The sequence below is a fragment of the Typopeltis vanoorti genome, chromosome 18 (genome assembly GCF_054136105.1).
Source record: "Typopeltis vanoorti isolate ZY-2024b chromosome 18, IOZ_Tvanoo_1.0, whole genome shotgun sequence".
Taxonomy (NCBI): Eukaryota; Metazoa; Arthropoda; class Arachnida; order Uropygi; family Thelyphonidae; genus Typopeltis; species Typopeltis vanoorti.
The window spans coordinates 39,055,837-39,077,479 of NC_143566.1; the positions used below are offsets into that span (position 1 = coordinate 39,055,837).

Genomic DNA, 21,643 nt, shown 5'->3' on the forward strand with positions numbered 1-21,643 from the left:
GCTTCTGTCTACTGTTTTGACTGCTGTTTGCATTCTGGTGTGCAATGATGAATCCAAATTTCATCCATAGTAATAAATCGATGCACAAAATCAGTTTTATTCTTGTTAAAATGCTCCAAGCACTATTCAGAGATTTTCACGTGAGTGCATTTTTGATCTGTTGTGAGCAAGCATGGCACCCATCTTGCGTAAAGCTTTTTCATTTGCAACAAAATATATCCTACACGTTCTTCTGAACTGTCTATAGTCTCAGCAATTTCACGCACTTTGACTCGCCAGTCATCCAAAGCCACATCATGCACTTGAATGATTTCTGGTGTTGTTGCACTTTTGGACATCCTTCACGTGAATCATCTTCAAGGCTGGTACGGCCATGTTTAAACCCAGCAGTCCATTTCTTAATTGTCGAAAATGAAGGAGAAGAGTGCCCATAAACTTTTATGAACTTTGAATGAATTTCTTTTGGTGTTAAACTTTCTTTTACAAAGAATTTTATAACTGCACGATACTCAGTTTTATCCATTTCAAGGGATACAGACAACAGTTTTGCTTCAGACAGCTGTATAAAACAAACTACTTGATAGAATGACTTGCAATTTCACATGGATGGTTATGACAGATGTACCAACTTAGAAAAAAAAATCTTGCTGATAGTGTCGGCAAGACTTTTTTCTTGGTCCGAAAAGTTCTTGGCCTCGACCAAGAACTTTTCAGACCACCCTTATATATATGAGTTGCCCAGTCCTGAAGATACTTCAGGTGCAATCTTTGTTTGTTTACACTTGGATAAAGGATTAAATCAAGAATATAATTTCTTGGCATTTTTAATTTATGAAAAAAACACTAATGGATGTCGCTAAATATTTCTGCTGTTTGAAAGGGTGAGAAGAGAACACAGCAGAATGAGAATTGTGGAGTTTCTGTGTCTTTAATAAGACTGATCAGAAATTAGAAGATGAGTTAGAAATGGAAGATAGAATATTTTTTAAAAGAGAGATAAATGAAGTTTTCAGTAGTCATTAATCCATATAGGATTTATTTTCTGATTAATCACTTGCTTAAAGCGGGAAATAGTATAATTTCACTCAATCGTGCATATCGAATTTACGTTAAGCAAGGTTTACTTGTACTTCTCGCATTGGTATATAAAAACTGCAACATCCCATGAGGCCCACCAGCCACCTTTCCTTCCTGAATTGAGTATTCTATTCAATTTTTTGGCTTGAGAGACTAGATTCTGCACTTGCTGGTCATTCTGATACTCACTCGCCTCATGGTGCCTTCGTACACCAATTCACTTTCATCCACCCCAACTGCTTAAGTTTTCATGAATTTGTGCTTCACCATGCTTGGTGAACAAAGTTCTCTTTAGACACCTAACACCAGAAGCATTTAGATGCAGTCCAGCTTTATACAAACCCTGCTTTCCATGAAATACATGCTGTAGGTCCACAAACTCTTCATCATTTCTTCTGCAAAACCTGTGTATTCATTTATTTGCTATCAATGCCCTCCTCCTCAATTTGCCTCTATCATAATGTGGCAGGAGACTTACAATTATTTCCTTCTTGATCTTCATTTTTGCTTTGTCCAACAACTCCTACATATCCTCCCTCATAGAACACCTCTCAGATCATTAAACTGCCAATCAAGACATTTAGTTCTTTCCCCTTACCTTTTTGCATCTGGATGGTATAACTGATATTATTAAATTTTGCACCACAGAAACATGATTTTGTTATACTTTCATTAAGTACTCCTCTGATCATTGAATCTGTACACAATTTTCTCCTTACTGTGATTTTCTTGTTTGTTGACATGATCTCGATTTTTATCTTGGATCATGTACTTCTTTCTCTTCTCAGCCCTGCTAATCTCGATGCTTTTTCAGCTTTTAGATTTCGTACTTTGGTCCTGTGAAGGATAACATTCAAGTATGTTATTTCCTTATTTATGTCTGTTTTATTCTCCTGTATTTCCACCGCTGCATGTTCAGTATTAATTCTGACATTATTGCCTTCCATTTTACTGGTGATACTATCTGTTCTACTAGTATTTGCTGCCTTCACGCCATCTAACTGGAACTCACCGTTGAAACACTTAATACAGACTCTTTCACCAGTTTCACTCTCCTTCCATAAGTCCTTCAATTTTCATGATGGAATATCATGAAAATTAAAAAGGAATATATCACACACACATGCACGTAAACACTACACTGTATAAAATCAAATAAATTCAAATCATCCAACAATCACAATGGATGCTATACTGACAATATTGTACTTAAAAAAAAAAATTACTTACAAAATAAACAACTCAGTCAATCACACACACAATGAGTTAATCTAATACTATTAACTAAAACATGAAAAAATGATTTTTGGCAATGGTAATAACAACACAAAATACACACTGCATCCTCTCATGAACCACAGTATTTCATTATCAAAACAAAGAAAGTTAGCTCATTCCAAAGTGATGAAACTATTTATATGATTTAAGTAATTTATTTAGTGGAGCTTTCTTTTGCTCTTGCTTTCATACAGAAAGTGGATCAAGTTATTGAAGTGCCTTGGATGAAGACAAGATATGTTCTCTTCAGCGCTCTGATTTGTGAATGCAAAAAGAATTTAACTGACATATGTTGCTGTTATACAGTTTCATGTTATACATGAAACAGTTTTCTTCCTATTCAAGAGTATAAAAATACTATAGAAAGAAATTGACTAACGTTCCATAAGTTTTATCCATGAAGGATAATGACTGCTAAATTATGTGGCTGAAAGAAGTTGTACACATTAAAGTGTTTTTCTTGTTGCGATCTGAAGAAAATACTGGTGTTTGCATAGATAACTTATATAGATTATATGTTGTAAATATTTGTGTTCATTTGGTAAATTAAAGATTTTTCCTATGGCATAAAGGTATGTGAAGATAATCCCTTAATGGGTTTAATGAATTAATTTAAAAAGTAAGATGTTTATGTGATATCCTGGATATGAATCTGTGTGCAAATTTGAGTTGTAGTTGAACTAAATCAGGCACTATCACACTACAACCATCTGCTCTAAAAGTACTGCATAATTAAAATGCTAGCTAATGATGCCAAAATCATGTCGATTGGCTATTCTTTTCTCATCATTGAACTAAATTTGTAACACCCTCTTGGTTGATGATTACCTTTCTTAGAGAATAAACAAAACAATGATCCCCCACCACAACCATCATCCCTTTCCAAAAGCTGGACTACAGTAAATCTGTACTTGTTCAAGATGACTCTAGAAAGTTTTGAAAGAAAATAAAATAAAAAAAATAATAATAAAAAAAAAGTTCAAATTTTCTTTTTATTTTGAATTAAACCACTCAGAATGGAGGAACTAATTAACTAATGTGCAAATGATAGGTTGCATGCACAAGAAAAAAAAAGAGAGGCAAAATATTCCTCCACCCTAACAGTTCTGTTTTGACGTGAATGTTTGTTACTTCACACTTGCCAAAATAAAACTTATAATCAGATCAGAGGTTCACAGTTTCTTCTTCCCCAGTTCTGGACAAATACATTTTATGAAAAATTCTGAAAGTGCTTGCTGTAAGCAGTTCTGCTCAAATTTGCTATATAGCTGCAACAGCTCAGACATATGTAGAAAATTTTGTAAGCACATTTCAACTGGCATCCATTGTGCTAAATAAATAAATATATAAATATATATTAAGTATCCACTCTTCCCTGACAATCTGTTCACCTAAAATGGATCCCTCTTTTTTTCTTTTTTTATCTAATCTATCTGTACATGTTGGAATATCAGGCACTATCACACCATAACCATCTGCTCCAAAAGTACTACATAATTAAAATGCTGGCTAATGATGCCAAAACCATGTGGATTGGCTATTCTTTTCTTATCATTGAACTAAATTTGTAACACCCTCTTGGTTGACGATTACCTTTCTTAGAGAATAAACAAAACGATGATCCCCACCACAACCATCATCCCTTTCCAAAAGCTGGACTACAGTAAATCTGTACTTGTTCAAGATGATTCTCGAAAGTTTTGAAAGAAAATAAAAAAACAAAAAAGTATGACTCCCGAGCCACCTTCATGTCTTGCTTAAACTGCTTTTATCCATTCATCTACAAATTTCCCTATCACCTTTCTCTAGATCATGCAGGCATCTACAGAATTTCATGCTTTTATTATACCAAGGAAGATATAAAGCAGAGGGCTGGAAAGTTCTGATAAACACCTACATACAACATACAACAAAAATGATATTAAAGCAACTGATATAACCACAAGAAAGAACAAACTAGTAGTAGAGTTATGAAGCTAACTCATGTTCTTAAGTCCTCATATGTTCTTTTTTGGTTATATCAGTTGCTTTAATACCATTTTTGTTCTAGGTGTTTATCAGAACTTTCCAGTCCCTCCATCTCGTATAAGTCTTCCTCTTCCCACTCCAAGTTGCTATTTGAATGAATATGGCTGTCTCATGTTTCCAAAAATTGGGAAGACAATTAAAAAAAGGCCTTTAGTACAAATGGCCAAGGCAAACTAATGGGTCCCTAAAGAAGATACATGAAGTGGAACTTTAGAAATACAATTATTACTTAAGAAGATATTTTTTATGACCAAGGTAAAATACTGATGTAATAATTATAGGTTTTAATTATTAATTTACAGAGAACTCTTAACTGAGTTAAGCCACAGCATGAATTATAATTAGTATCCTGTTCTGGATTTTTACAAAAAATTGTCTAATGAAGCTCATGTATTATAGCAAAAATAAAAAATATATATTAAAAAAATATCTTGCATGGTTTGAAGAGCATCTAAAATTTATGGAAAACACACACACACAAACCTTTTCTCTGACCAGTGGTCCCCACTTTGGATCAACATCAAACATTGGATTTTTTTCAAGCCATTCTGCCAAATGTTTAAGTGGAGGAGCTTTACTTCCAGTAATCTATTAAAAAAAAAAGTATATAGATGTATAAACACATTATAAGGTACATCATCCAAGGCTTTCATTAATTAGTAAGAGATGTTGTTATATATATATAAATATATATTGTATATTGATAGGAAAGTGTATATGACTTAGTTCTGCTGCAAGAGAAGCCTCACTAGAACTAAGGTCATAAACTGAATGGAAAAACTAGCTAATAAAGCCTACAGCCTTAGTTCCAATGAGGCTTTTCCTGCATCTCTTGTGGTCAATGTCCACTTCAACATTGCAGCAATTCTCTAAGATGTCTTCACAACCTTTGCAATATGTCCTTGGAACTTCAAATCTCTATCCACAATCACCTTGAGATCCCTTGCTTCCTCCATCTCTTTCAGTATAATCCCACAAAGTGAGTATGAGATATCCCATCTGTGGATCCCTAATTTTAAAACCTTACATTTCATTGCATTAAAATGGCATCCTTATTCATTTTTCCACCTTTCCAGCCTATTCAAATCCTCTTGAAGAGCCAAAACATCAGCACTATTACTAATAACCCTCCCAAGCATCACATCATCTGCAAATAAGTGAACATCTCCCTGTAGTCTTGTGACAATATCATTGACATAAAGAGCATGGCAGTGAATTTGGAAATGTGAAAAGATTATTATAATTTGAACAATTTGCTATTATACTTATAAGTGATTAACAAGTGAAATAAATATTATTCATATATTTTATACATTCCACTGTGCATATTTTTGTTCAAAATAGTTCAAAAAGAATCAATTGGGGGAAAGCACCATGCTCCATTACAGCCCGCTTAGAAAAGAAAGACTATTTTTAGGATCAACAGTAGTCATCTGAAATCAGTCTAATCAGAACAAACAGAGATAAATAAAACTTCCCCAAATATGGGAAACACTAATTATTTAAGATCTCGTTTACAGCTATGGCTTCCAATAGGTGCCCCACCTAGTTAGGACTCCAGTCTTTCACCCACGTGTTTCACTTAGTTTTGTGTTGCCTTTGTGTGTTACAAGCAGAGCTGTAACTAGATGTGTGTAACAGCACAAGTGTGTGTGTGTGGGGGGGGGGGGGGGGGGGGGAGACAGTGAACCCACAATTGGAAAAAAAAAAAAAGTCGACTGCTGTGTTAAAATTGTAGATTCTAATCCACTTCCACGTTGAATATATAAGATATATAAATAATGTTACTTCCGATGTGTCATAACTTCAAGTTGAAATTATAACAAAGAAAAAAAGCCGATATGTGCAATTTTTGTTGCAAAGTGGATGCATCCTGAAAAGACCGACGAATTGGAACAGAAACTTCTGGCCAATCAACAGCCATTTTTCTGTTATCTTCACTTCCCATCATTTCAACAGTTCTTGAACCTTGGAAAGCACATTGGCAGCCTGATACAGCACCTTATCATGTTTGATGAGCATTTCTCCAGTAAAACTGATGGAAAAGAAAGAAAGCTTGAATTGATTCATATTAGTGTCAAGATATATCTACTGCTAAAAATGCCAGTGACTATATCATCAATTAACGACGTTTAAGGCAGACAATAAAAAAAATATACACGGTCTTGCCATAAATACTGTTAAAACTTCTACACACCCCTCTTGCTGCTTACGCCACATGCTTAATTATGTTAGTGGTGCTGTGCACAGCCACCATTGGCATATTTATCAGTAAAGAGAGAGAGAGAGAATTGTCTAGTTGTATGGGTTAACATGCAGTTGGGAGATTATGAGAACCATGTAGCTGTAATAGCACTCTTCACAAAGTTAGAATGCAGCCACCTGTTATTTTCAACATGCTAAAAACAGTTGGGGGATCAGTAGGATGTTTGCGTATTGGACTATTGACTATTATAATGATACAGAAGACATAATCAAAGAACAAGTTGACCATGCTGCGTTATAACACAACAGCTTGTGAGAGCTGTGAAGGCATGCCTCTGCCATAATCCTGTAAGAATGCAGAAACTGATGTTGCAAGAAATGAGTGTTTTGCAGACGTCATGTATACTAACTGATGACCTGGGGGTGAGAGTTTATCATTGTTCTACTGGGCACTTCCTAACACTATAACTTATGCAGTAGAGAGCGATAAAATCAAAGGCACTTTTCTGGTGGTATGCAGGCAACAGATACAGAGATATCCTCTTCACAGATGAGAAGATTTTCACCATTGAAGAGTTGTTTATTTACAAAAACGAATAGGCATATGCCCCAGCTAGCACTGAGCATGGTTTGGTGTGGGATCATGTATCAGGGGATATTTGTACAAGAAAGAAGTCAAAACATCCACCAAAGTGTATCAAGACACTGTGCTGGAACTTACGGTATGGCCCCCTAAACAACACTTTGTTTCACGGCAGGCAGTGGACCTTCAAAAGGACTCAGTCCCTGCAGACAAGGTGAGGACCACGCAACGGTGGTTTGAATTGAATGTGCCTGACCACATATCACCATCTGATTGACTGTCTGGAAGTCCCAATTTGAATTCACTAGACTTCAAATTGTGGTCGTAGGTTGAGAGAGTAGCCTGCAAGAAATGACACCCCAGCATTGCCAGCATGAAGGTGGATTTGGAGTGAGCAGTGGCAGAGTTTCCATTGGATGTTGTACGTGCAGGCAAAAGGTGTGTGTGGGAGGGCCTTTTGAACACTGAGTGCTGCTATATGCACGTTATACATGTGGTTTGTATGTGCTAAAACTGTAAATGATTTACTGATAGATTAAAGATTTATGTGCTGTTCAACAATGTTAAATTGTTATTTTCAAGCTCAATGAACAGATAAGTTTGACGCTAGGAAAACGATCAGATATCATTGTCATAACTTCATGAACACATAGAGAGATTGAACAAACTTCTTGTATTCAGAAAGTGACCTGACATATGCCAATCAACAGATCTGTGTTCATAATATAGCCATGAATAGGAAATCTGAAGGCTCTTCTCTGTCATGTTTGCAAGCCTGGCCAGATCTTGCTATTTGCAATAGGAACAAGATCTCTGACTAAAATAACTGGAAGAAAAATGTCAAAATGGAGGCAAAGCATGGATCATTAACTATATATATATATATATCAAGCGCTACTAATAGCCAATGTGGAAACCTGAACTCAAACACTGCTAAGACTTTCCGTCAGCAGTGTTTGTGTAGCCCACCCATATGGTCAATGGGAAATTACAGAGAACTTTCCAAACCAACAAAAATATACATGGTCCAACCTCATTGATGTTCATTTCCATCTCCAGACTGCAGCACCACATAACACTTCTACATTCACTTGAATTCCTGACAGGAATTCAAATTCCAACCTCCTTAAGCACTACCTATCTCAGCTTTTGCAGTTACGCTTTCTTTGACTCGTTTGACCTCAGAGGTGAGGTCTGTAAATATTTTGTTCTAGTATACCATGCCAAAGAGCATTCAAACTAGAATCACTTGATTTTAGTTTGAATCCCCCCCCCCCCCCCCAATGTCACTTGCCACTCTGATCCCTTTTTTTTTTTGGTTTTTATTTCCTTTCTTTAAATGTCATTTTTTTTCAGTGCAACTTTCCTAGGAGTGATGTCATTTTCCTTGGGGATTTCAATGTCCTTAACAACAACTGTCTCTCCTCTACTAACTGCATGGATCATGCAGGCAGAGGGACTGAGACATTTGCTATCACCAGTAATCTTACACAAACTGTTCACATGCCTATTAGAATACCAGACAACCCTCTCAACACCCTGAATCTCTTCCTTTCCTTGCTAGTGGCCTAGAATGTTGTCTGTCATCTAAGCAATTCTGTGCACTGCATAGAAGAGAGCCAAATAGGACAAACTTTGCAAGTTCTATACTTCATTTATGGTTAGAATATAGTTTTCCTGGCCATCCAATACCAACTTATGTACAGAATGTATCACTGAAAGTTAGTCTTAGAGTTTGGAAACATTTATTCCCATTCACTAGCTAAGCATTAGATCTCCAAAAGGCATGTCTAGGCTTGTACAAGAGAAGAATTGAGCATAGTGTAACTGACTTGCTTCCAAAAACTCCATCATCATATACTGCTCACACTAAGGCCAGGAATAGATGCAAGAAAATTAACACATCAAAAACCGATTTCAAAAGAGCTAAAGCAAGAAAGTTGCATCCTTCCCAAATAGCATCTTTGTCTTTTGGTCTCTAGCTAAAGTTATTGGCCATAGCTTCTCTCCAACAATGCTCCCACTATCATTCTTCTCCAACTCTTTCAAAGATTCAACACCCTGTTTGATTTTTTGTCAGAAAGGCATCAGAAAAATCTTGCCCAAATTGGATACCATAAAGTCTCCTGACCTTCATTGGCATTCTTCAGACTGTTTGGAAGATTTGTACTCCAAAGTTGACTCCCACTCTGTCACCTTTTTACATTCTCTTATTTCATTGGTATCTGTCTAGCAGTCTGGAAATTAGCTCACGTACGACAGACCTACTCTTAAGTGTGACAAATCTTTAGCTTCAAACAATCATCTAATTTCTATCATTTCAGTTCTCTCTGAAGTAATGAAAAAAACCATTGCTACTCAATTCCCATGTTACCGTGAAGGCTCAACTAATAAACAACTGCCAGCAGAGTTTATCAAATAGGGAAGTCTGGTGAATCTCAAGTGATTGCACTTGATCTCCAAGGCATTTGGCCAGGTCTGGCACAAACATCTATTAAGTATAAGTTCTCGTCAGTTTCCTCCACCTTGTGCAATTGAGTTTGCTAGTGTTTGGACCAGATGCATCCTTCACATGATGGTGGATGGTTCCCTAATTTGTAACCATTCAACTAATGCTGGGATCCCATTCTGTACTGTTCTTTTGCCCACTCTGTTTCTTTTATGTATCAACAATCTACTCCAGCTGATGGCAAATCTAATATAGTTTAGCTGATGATATCACATCAGATTCTTTCTTTTCACTTGACAAACCTTGCAATGCACAAATTACCAACCTCCAGAACCTCTACTACCCTAAATTCTAATTTTCAAAACATTCATCAACGGGAGAGTTGAATAACCTTATTAATTTCAATGCTAGCAAGAACACAACTCTGATTTGTTTCTCACAAAAAAAAAAAAAAAAAAAAAAATCTTTATTTCCAGTCTTAATTTTGACAACACCCAAATCTCTTGGCAAAAATGTATTATAAATATTCCTCCTTTGCATAAAAAAAATTAAGCTTTCTCTTTTGCTCAAGATTTTGTCTCCAAACAGCTTCTAACTCAATGCAAATCACAAATTTGTCTAACCACTGAAGATTGCTGTTATACCTGGGGTAGTGCTACTAAGTACTTCCTAAAAATACTGGATTCTGTACAGAAAAGAGCAGTTCCTGTCACTGTTCATTAGAATTGGAATCAATAATTTTCCTAGTCTCTAATCCAAATGCATGCAACAGATAATCAGCATTCCTTCACAGTTCATTTTCAAACTTCAAAGTTACAGAACAAATTTCCCCTCCTCTTTGTTCATCCCTGCCTACTGGTGCCCTCTGGAATGATCTCCCAAAGAACAGCAGTTCTTCAGATAAAATGTGAACAAGTTTCTTCTTTCCCATCCATAGTACTAGCTCACTACAAGCTGACCAGCCTTTCGTTGAAGAGCTCTTCATAAAAAAACCAAGAAGAACGCAATTCAGAGTAGATCAGATGGCCTGGTTGACAGAATAGTTAATGTACTTACTCTTCACCCAACATGCTGTAGGTTTGAATTCCATCATGATCATGAATATTTATGATCTCTCTTCCCCTCTTCAGGTGGTAGATGAATTTCATTGCCTGCTATAAGATCACCTTAGTGGAGGCCTGAAGTGGCTCAAAGAAATTCCATGTTTGGCCACTAGAGCAGGATTTTTTGGACTATATAAACAAATCCCACCCATGTTACTAATGTACCACAGATTTACACCTTTCATGAGCGAGAGATTAATAAAAAATATATGATCTGAAATTTTGGAATGATTGCACTGAATAATCCAGAAAGAGTGAATCTCCAGGAGAGATTTATGAAAATGTACATGAGAAACAGCTAAGCTAAAATAGATGAACAAGCTGGATATAGAGAATGCCTAGAAATGGAAAGCAAGTTTCCATTTCTTCACAGTGACTTATACTTTAAATCATAATTAGAAGAAATACACGTATAAACCACAGTGAAAATTATTTAATTGTAAATATTTCATCCTAAGTATCTTAGGACATCATCAGTACAGTATTTAAACAAAATTAGGAATAACATACAGTTAGGGCGCATGATTACAATAGAATCTCATGAAAACGTGCATAACGTGCTAAAGTAGTACAAAAAAAAAAAAAAACGTTAATTATTTAACACAATTTTGTATGATAATTTCCCATACTTTAGGAATAGTAAGAACGTCGTTGCGGTTTAGGTTTGGTCTGTGTAGTAGGGCTTCAGAACTTTCTTTGTATAAACGTTCATGTTTAAATAAAGATCTATGTAAAAGTTTAGCCTTTTCCCAATGGATCCTATGGTTTGGATTTTCAATTCCGTGTTGAGAGAGGCCAGATTTCTGCGGTTTAAGAAGACGAACTTTAAATCATATAGTTGAGAAATTATGGAAATGTAAGAAAAGATTGCTATATAAGCTTGCATGATTTCAAGAACATATAAGGTAACAAAGAAAACACTGTTTAAAGCACTAAATCTGTATGGTGTTGGAATCTTATAAGTGAAGCAAAATCTTATATAGATGCAAATCAGCAGACGGATTCGAAGGATTGTTTAGGGGTTTTATGGCACAAGGACTACACTAAGGTCATACTGTGTCAGTAAGAGTCAAAAAAGTATACAAGGTAAAAAATAACTTGATAAATAAACAAAAGCAAAAACTGGTATTGATAAGAATGTACAGAAAAGTGTACACAGAAACAAGTGTAAAAAGTTTGTAAAACACAGCTAAAAACAACCAAGTAGGTACAAAATATTGATCTTCTGTAAAAATTTAAAAACAAACAAGACACTTGGTGAGTCTGATAAAATCTGCCTGAGTGTATAAGACTTGGACAGATTATAAATGTGGCTACACTTATTCATAAAATGAAGACAGTCAATTAAAATATGACTGATGGTTAGTAAAGTACCACAGAACTAAGACATATCACCACCCATCATTAGAAAGGAGTGAGAGAGATAACTATGACCTATGCAAAGCCAAACAAGAACAATTTCCTTTTTATGGACTCTGTGTAGACTGAACTGCCACAATTTAATTTCAGGCTTGATTCAATGCAGCTTATTAGTGACCTCTCTGTTACATGGCGATTGCCTGTAATCGACGTAGAGTATAGGCAGACAGGGGAAGCTTTTTTTTTTTATTTTAAAAAGATCTAGTTGCAGTACCTGCAGTCTTATTCTACATAATCACAACATGGCTTGGAATCAATGTAAATGTATATTCAAGTATAGCTTCCATAATTGAGAAAGGACATGTTGGATTCAAGAGAGCACTGGAAAAACTGGTGATAAGTCTAGAGCTGCAGTGGATGTTTCTGCAGCTCTAGACTTATCACCAGTAGGGAACTGTAAATCTGTGTATAATAATCTCCATTGGTAGTGATATAATCTTATGCATTTTAATGCAAACCCTATAGCATACAACTCAGCAGTAAATGTTCCAGTCACGTTTCAGCAGATATTGTGCTGACTGGAAAGAGAGAAGATCCCACTAGAGCATAGGTTCCCAAAGTGGGCACTGAAGCCTTCTAGGGGGCTATATTGGGATCAGAAGCATTTGGAGGCGGTCTAGGGGGTCGGTGGTTCTTCATAGAAGAAATTAATAATATATATTTAAAAATTAATTATTTTCGTGATTTTGCGATTAGATAATCATTTAAAATTTAAATATTGAATTTTAATTCATCTTATGCCTGTCTTACACGATAAATTTTTTTATCAATTTTCTATTTCAATTATTTAATCATTTGAAAAATTACCATGTCAGATAGAAATAGATGTCAATTTTCTATGTCAATGAGAAAATTGAACTTGTCATACAGGATATTTTAACTTCTATTTTTTATATACTTAAAAAATTTATTCATTTTTTGCTATTGTAAAAATTGATCGTGCCATACAGGCTTTAGCCTAGCCACACAGCAGATGAGTCTTAACTAGTAGTATGTCGGTCAACTATTACATAGGTAATTCACTCAATTCAGCATGTTGTGACAGGAATATGGGTGCTTGCAGTGACTTGTTCAAAGCACAAGTACGATGGTATCACAAACAAGTCAATGCATGCAAGTCGATTCAGGCTAGATTTCAAATCTATAAATACCAGTGGTTTAGGAATAAGTTTCATTATTTTTTGTGTGCTTTGCCAACAATCATCAGTCGAAAGTGTGATAGATAAGTGGAGTCATACAAAGTGTAAATTAAATCTTTTATTTTGTGAATATTTTTGCAAATTTTATTACTTCATTATGTCTGAATATAAGAAGAAATGTCGACAGTACAGTATTGAGTATTTGAAATATGGTTTTATTCAGTCTCAAATATTTGAAATATGGTTTTATTCAAACTGTTATAATGGGGGAGCGTTACAAAATTTATGTCTTGCAAAGTGGGCAGTGGCCCGAAAAAGTTTGGCAACTTATGCACTAGAGCCTCTGATTTTGAACTGTCAGTGTAAACAAGCACAGACCAGTGTATTCAATTCTATGAGCTTCAGTGAGTTGTAGGTACATGACAACAGGAGGGGTGGAAAATATGGCTAACAGAAAATAAAGCTACATCGGGATGTGCATAAATGCCACGGTGGAAGTGTATTTAGTGATATATGTGCTATGTTGTACAAATTCCTCAAATGTTGGCACAAAATAATTTGCCACACTGGATGGTCTCACATGGATTTTATTTTCTTAATGTAACATGGAGCCAGCTGTTGTCACTGAAGCAACAAAGATGGGTCATTTGCTTTGATGTGCAGAGTGAGGATTGGTGAAGTTCGAAATGCCCCAACTGCCATTCTTATGGCTTTGGCAGAAGCATAGACTTCAGATGCATAATGAAGTTTGGATTTTATCAATGCCTTGTACAACTGAAACCAAGAACATCTGTCAGTATCCCAAGCAGTAGAACATAGGATGCAAAGAATGTTCATTGCTTTGTGGCACTTATCTAACAACTCCAATATGTGAGGGAAGGAAGTGAGTTTCTGATCAAATACGAGCTCCAAGAATTTGGCTTATTGTGAAACTGGGATTAAAGTTTTTCCTAATGTGAGATCTGGGACAAGATGAAGACCATATCTGAATGAAAAGACATGCAGGTTATCTTCTGTTATGAAAATCTAAATTCATTTGCAAGCTGTTCATTTTGAAAAATGTCCAATGGCTTGCTGCAGCTGTATTACTATGACACTCGTTATTACATGAATGACAGATGATGGTAAATATTCTAGAAAGTTTTTCCATTTAGTTAGAAATTAATCAGTTAGTTAGTATTAATAACTTAATAAACAATAATATAAGTTTTTAAGTATAATTTAAGAAGATGGCAAAATCATCCACATAGAGGGCATAGCATACAGATGGAAGAAGTTATCAGGTTACTGAGTTAACTTCAATTGCAAAAAGTGTAACACTTAAAACAGAACATTGTGGGACTCCCTCTTCTTGGGTATATGGTTAGGAGAGAGCAGTTCCCACTCAGACTTGGAAGATTCAGTTGGATAAAAAAAATTTGATAAAAATATAGAGCTTTCTCCTCAGAGGGCAAAACTGTAATTCTATACTAAAAATCTCTAAGTAGTAATTTATGATTTTTCCATTTAAAAAAAAAAATCCCTAAGTGCTTATGTTTATGAAGGCACTGTAACGGATACTTCCAGGAGGACGAGATGATTACCTATAGAATGATATCTGCAGAACCAAATTGTGTTCTGGAAAAAAAAAAAAAAAAAAAAAAAAAGTTATTTCTCTCTAGAAATTATAAAAAGATAAGAACCATTTCTTCAAGAATCTTGTACAGACAGCTAATCATATCAATTGGATGATCGTTTAATGGAGAACATGGATCTCTCTCTCTCTCTCTCTCTCTATGGATCCAGGAAGGCAATAACAACAGCCCCCTCAGGTATATGGAAATCTGTTCCCACAGAAAATTCTGTTTGAAAATGTACAACAGATGGTCAAAGGCTGATGGCAAAAGATGTTTCGCCATCTCATAATGGATGTTATCTGATCCATCAGTGGATGGATCTGCAAGGACAGATGTTAATCTGGTGTGTGTGATAAAGGACCTCCCAACATACAGAAAAGAGACTAGTCCATGTAGGGTGATCTGGAAGGGACTTTATTTTTAGAGGATAATTAACAAATCTATATTTTTTTTCTAAGTGACATTTGATTCAACATAAGGGTTTGGAATGGTTGATGTGCAAAAAAATCACTGGTAGCTAATTAGTTATCTTGATCATGGATCAGGTACAACCATCAGAACATGCTCCCCCTTGAGAAATGTAAACCTGAAACATTGATCAGCACCCTATTCGGTAGACTGTGGAGGATGTTCAATCTTTTTTGCACTTATCTTGAAGATGACGAATGTGTGTAGCCAGCTATCTATCAAAGATGAGTCCCAGAAACCTTGCAACTATGGGGATACTAGCTTGTCCCATTTGTAAATCAGGATTCGGGAGAAGAGTGAATTTCCAGTAGAAGCGTACGTTTTTTTTTTTTTTTTCCTTTCAGGAAATAACATGAACCAATGATGAGTCACGATTGATTGCTTGTTGAAGTTGTCTTTCAATGACTTGCATATTGCAGGAGTGATATTAAATTGCGAAATCATTAACATAATGACAATTGCCTACTGTGGGAGAAAGCTGTTCAGCTGAGTTCACTTTAATAGCAAAGAGTGTCACACTTAAGAGAGAGCTTTGAGAAATCCTCTCTTTCTGATGCTATGACCGAGATAACATGAATCATATTCGGACTTGGAACCTGGATAGAAAGTTCTTAATAAAAACAGGAAGGATACTGTCTCAGACCAAGATTAAACAGGTCTTTTAATATGCTATATCTCCAGGCTAAGTCAGGCTTTTTCCATGTCAAACAACTCTGAAACTACATGTTTCTAAATGAACCAAATGGTTCAAGGTTGATGAAAGTCACGTGTGTTGGAAAAGAAGTTTTCCTTTTCAAATACCAGAGAACCCTTGTGTTTACCATTTTTTCCAAGACTTTACAAAGACAGCTAGTCACAGCAAGGAGACAATAACTGTTGGCTTGGGCAGGATCCTTGTCTGACTTTGGGATAACAATGACAATCAACTGATGCCAAGAGTCCAAAAACTCTTACACTGTAAAATCCTATGAGAAGGAGATCCATAGAAGATGATGGGAGGTGTATGATCATCTTATAATAGATGTCATCAGGACCGAGTGAGCTAGGGTTCTTTCCTCTATTGAGTTCCTCTATGCCCTGGATACAGAAGCTTAATCGTTTCTCTTGCTGCTCTTTAAGATTAAAAATTCAGGAGGATACGAGGCTGTTGCTGAGATCTAGGCAAAGATTTCACCCAAAATGTCTGCAACAGCTTTCTGATCAACAATAATACATCCATCATGTTCCAAGGTAGACAACTCGACTGTTCCATATTTACTATTCATCTTTTGGATTTCATCTCAGACAGTTTTTGCACTGGTTAATTGATTAAATTGATGATTTAAATTGGATCCAGGATTGTTTTTGATTCTGATATCTCACATGCTGTGCTTTGGCCTGAGCACATTTAAATGCTATTCAGGTTGTTGTGATAGAGTATCTACAAATTATATCCCACGCGCTATCTTTATCTCTTTTTTTGGCTGCTTGGCACTCGTGGTTCCACCAAAGTTTCAGATAGAGTGGAAAACAGGATCATGTTTTTGGAATTGCTGTGATTTCTGCATGGACAATACAATCTACTACGTGCTTTACTGCTTCATTAATGGGTATTTGGCTCACAGCTTTAGTGTTACATTTCACAAGATGAGAAAATGTATTCTAGTCAGACTAGTCCATTTTCCACATAGGCCTCTGAATACAAAGTAGGAGGACATGGTTCCTGTGAAGATATAGTACTGATGAAAGGAAAATGATCACCTCCATATATGTTTTCATCAACATCCACGTGACCAGCAGGGGAACATATTGTAAGATTGATTGCCTAATAAGAGTGGGTAAGTATGTGAAAAAAGATATTTGCTCCATTTTTAATAAGAGAGAGAGAGAGGTCATGGTTGTTGAGCATTCGCTCCATGATACGACCTCATCTATTCATGTTGGTGGTACCCCATAGAGCTATATATTCATTCAAGTCAGCCATTAGAAGTAATGGGCTCAGGCAGTTCATTATGAGATTATTTAGTTCCATTTCATTTAGTTCAGAACCAGGTGGTAAATTTACTGAACATATTGTACCCCACAGATAGGCGAATTACTACCACTTCCAGAGAAGTATTAAACTGAACATGATAGAATGGAGTATGACTGTGCATGAGAATAGCTACTCCAACCTGTAGAGGTTCATTTCTGCTACTTTCCTTGCATACAAGGATGATATTCCTGATGGGTTTTAAATAAGTTTCCTGCAAATAGAAACAAAAAAAGGTTTTTGTTTCTGCAGCAGGTGTTTGATATCGTCAATATTTTGGTGAAACCCACAGCAGTCTCATTGTAAAAATTTTCCTATTGTTTAGGCTTTGTAGATTTGTATGCTTTCTGGGAGGTTGAGGACTTACCCTTATCTGGTTTATATTTCTCATTAGATTTTGGGAAGTATAGATGACCAGCGTGTATTTCTTCCTCTACAAAAATATTCAATATACCATCAGATGTGTCAGGATCACAGAGTAATGCTTTCAGTGGATACTGAAGTATCCATTTTTTTGGTGGAAGGGTCTAGTGGTGTGTCTTTAAGTGATAACCTTACAATCATTTTTTCCCCCAAGTGGGTTATCATTGAATGTAACCATTTTTGGAGAGGGACCATACATTGTGTGATTGATAGGCTCAACAGAGAAACAGTCATGATCACAAAGTTCAGATATGGTGAAATTATAAAATTTTGGAATAGACATGAGAGTTTGAGTTGCTGTTGACATTTTCTTTATATTACATTCTTAGTACAAGAGAATCTCAGAGCAGGTGTGTTAGTGGCTAACTTACTTCTTGCATCCTAATATGATATGTTCTGTTTTCATTTTTTGTATTTCTTTCTTGTCTTTCCACTTCTGACATGGATGGGAGTATGCTGGGTGATCTCCCAGCTATATGTGTAGACCCAGAGAGTTTACACATATAGCTTTTTTTGTAGGACAAGATTGATTACTGTACTCTTCACTACCACCGTGGGCAGAGGTGGCAGAGGCAGGACAGGCAGTTTTGGCATGTCCATATTTCTGGCATTTGAAACATCTTAGTGGATTAATTATGTGCAGTCTAACAGGATAACTGTGATACCCTGTTTTAACAGATGTTGGAAGCTTAGGGGTCAAATCTAAGGATGTTTCTGGTTGAACCAGGTGACCGTCCAGATCACAATGCACCTCATACCTGTCAACCCCTGATCTTTCATCTGTGAATATATCTTCTCATTAAGGACATCTAGGAGATCCCACTGTGAGATCACTCCTCTATAGAAATCGAGTGTTTTATGGGTAACTGTCATTGGTATTCCACCTATTAATGTTGTTCAGTAGTTTTTCAGAATGTTGTTTCTATGAGGACATTGCAAGAATGTAGTTTCTTTACTTTTTTGAAATAGCCCATCAGCCCTTCTATATCCTTTTGAAGGATGACATTTTCTCTATAGGCTTTACACCTGTAGCATGGATGATCAGAAAAACTGGTGCATTTATACTGATATCACTTGTCTTTTGTCTCTTGCTTCTGTTGTCAAAAGGTGTATCAATGGCATCAATACTTGGTTGGGCTTTACTAGGGCCCCTGAAATGACTAAGGGTGAAGTATTAATGCTTGAGTGGTTTTTGTTTCAGCACCAGCTCCTCACTCACCATGGAGCCATACATGGATGCCCACTCTCTGGCAATCAATGACTGTGCTCAAGAGTGGTATGCCAGTGTTACCACAGCAAGCCTTGAGTCCTATTCCTGCCCCATGGGGAGGGAGACTTACTGTAACCATAACTCTTGTAGGCATGCCCACTAGAAGAAGCAGAGATCAAAGTAGAGAAAGACCATCAGGATCGCCTTTTGTCCAATGGCCGTACCACATGGCCATTGGACAAAAAAGAATTGAATTGAACAGTCAGCACTTCTTGCACCATAAGTCTGGTGCAAGAAGTGCTGACTGTTGAAGAATCAAATTTTGCTAATGATGAGAAGGTGAGCCAAGTCACCTTGCTCACTTTCCCATCATGATATCCATGTTGGAGCGCACGGTTACTCATGCAGGAAGGTGGATATCATGGGAAAGTGATCACTCCCAAATAATTTCTCAACAGTTTCCTACCTGTGGGAAAAGCGAGGGTGAACAGATAGTGAAGTATACTGCAGTGAATGTTCTGCTAAGCATATGGAAGGTTTTGCTTTCTGTGTCTAGGAGGCAGGATCATCACTGGCTTTTGTGCATTTCCCACAGGCAAAAGCATATATTTCTCCAACAGAAACTTGATATTGTCAATATTTTATTGAAACCTATACAAATTCTATTATAGGAATCTTTTTATTATATCTTTTTTTTTGGTAGTGTCATCTGGCTTCTATGCTGAAAGGTTCGGTTTACTTTAGTCTTAGATTGTTTATTTTTCAAGAATTGAGGATGGCTCCCATTCCTTCATCAGAACCCCCCCCCCCCTCAAAACATCATCATATTAGACCTCCTCTAGGGAGTGCTTCCCAAACTGTGGGCCATGGCCCTCTTGGGGGCTGTTAGCTTTGTTGAGGGGACTGTGAAATGATGAAAACAAATTTAAAATGTTTTAAGACTAATAAGATAGATAATATCTATCTAGATAAAAATATAAGATAATGTGGCATGTCAAATGTTTATGTAAGATGCTAAAAAATGTAATATTTACAATTGATTTTTGCAATATTTGCTGTGTATGTTTTGTATCGAACATAAATACAATAAATATTATAATAATATATGTCTGTATTACGATTTTTTTTTTCCAATGGGGGCCATGAAATATTTAAATTTTTCCAAAGGGGCCTTTACATCCATAAGTTTGGGAAGCACTGCTCTAGGGCACTAATATATTAGTTTTCTCTTTCTGTGGGGGAGCAGAAGTATCTATTCTATTCGTTAATGGCCTATCTATTAAAGGATAAGGAGACATGTCTTAGATCTTTTGTGGTGCACTTGTCATTGTTTTATTTATTTTTTTTTTAATATGAGGATTTTCATGTAGTGGGACTATTTTTGACATGTCCCTCAGGAGTGATTCCATACCTATTTTTCTCTCTGATTTGATCTAAGGAGACAGCATGCAAATCACATCATTCAGGGATGTTATAGTATCAAAGACAGCATTGATATCCATGTCAGTATCCCTACTAACACCATCTTGGCTTAAGATGGTTTAGTAAATGTTATGGTATACTGCCTCTTCAACTACTGGTAAGCAATGCATTTTTTTAATTTTATTTATTATAGATCTTCTTTTCATCCTTCTGCCTTTGGCAAGTTCAGGAGTTCAATGTGTGGTCTCCTTCACAGTTAGAGAATTTCAGTATTTCGCTCTTATAGTTTATTCTCATGATCTTTATTGCCGAATCATTCACAGGCTATTTGAGAATGACTATAGTTCTGACATTTAAAATAATGTAAAGGGTTTGTGATGTAGAGCTCTTCTGGAGAGCTGAGATAACCTACCTTGACAGTTTTTGTGGTTTTGGTGAGTTGAAGGCAAGAAAGATGTTTCTGCTGGGAGCCATGTAGCCCACTCTACGTATGAAGGTTCTACTTATGCTGTTATTTCTTAGTCTATGAGTTCAGTGCATCTGTGATCAGGATCATCAAGAAGGTCCCGCTGTGATATTATGCCTCTTGAAAAGTTGAATGTATTAACTGATGTCACTGACATAGAGGAGATTACACACTGTTAGAAGATGTTTCTTTGTTATCAAGTTGAGCTTGACAGCAAAAAACATGGTACTTAAAACTGAACTTTCTGGGACTCCTACCTTTTGGTTACACAGTCAGGAGAGAGCGCCCCACTACGACTTGGAAGATTCGGTTAGATAAGAAGTTCTTTATAAAAAGAAAGGGAAGAAATTACCCCCTGAACACCCAAAATATGTAGGTCTAAGTATTCCAAATCTCCCAGAAGTGTTGTATGCCAGACTAGATGATCAGTACTAGAATGATACACTGCTTGGAAAGAAGTCAATGGACACAATAGTGTGAGAAACAAACAGCCATGGTGCCCACTTTAATAAGATGTAGAACCTCCTTTCGCTGCAATGACTGCAGCAGAGTACTAGACTTATTACCTGAGAAGAACTTTCTGAGTGCAAATATATTATGCATCTTTCGTAGCAATGCATTCTGATGTATTTTAGTGAAAGCTATGTGGTGTGTACATGTCAGCTATAAAGTTGTTACACACTAGTGGGATTTGTGCAGATATAATGTTATCTGGAAAGATGACAGAAGATCCCACTAAGTATTCT

At 36.3% G+C, this 21,643-nt stretch overlaps 1 protein-coding gene across 1 annotated transcript in view; it reads right to left on the reverse strand.

The window, feature by feature from the left end:
* The window catches only part of kis (chromodomain helicase DNA binding protein kismet), a 945,984-nt gene that overhangs the window by 23,562 nt on the left and 900,779 nt on the right, over positions 1 to 21,643 (reverse strand). Inside the window, exon 47 of the mRNA XM_090408660.1 lies at positions 4,867 to 4,971. Within this exon, the coding sequence (XP_090264786.1) occupies positions 4,867 to 4,971 (105 nt within the window). The remainder of the gene's footprint in view (positions 1 to 4,866; positions 4,972 to 21,643) is intronic.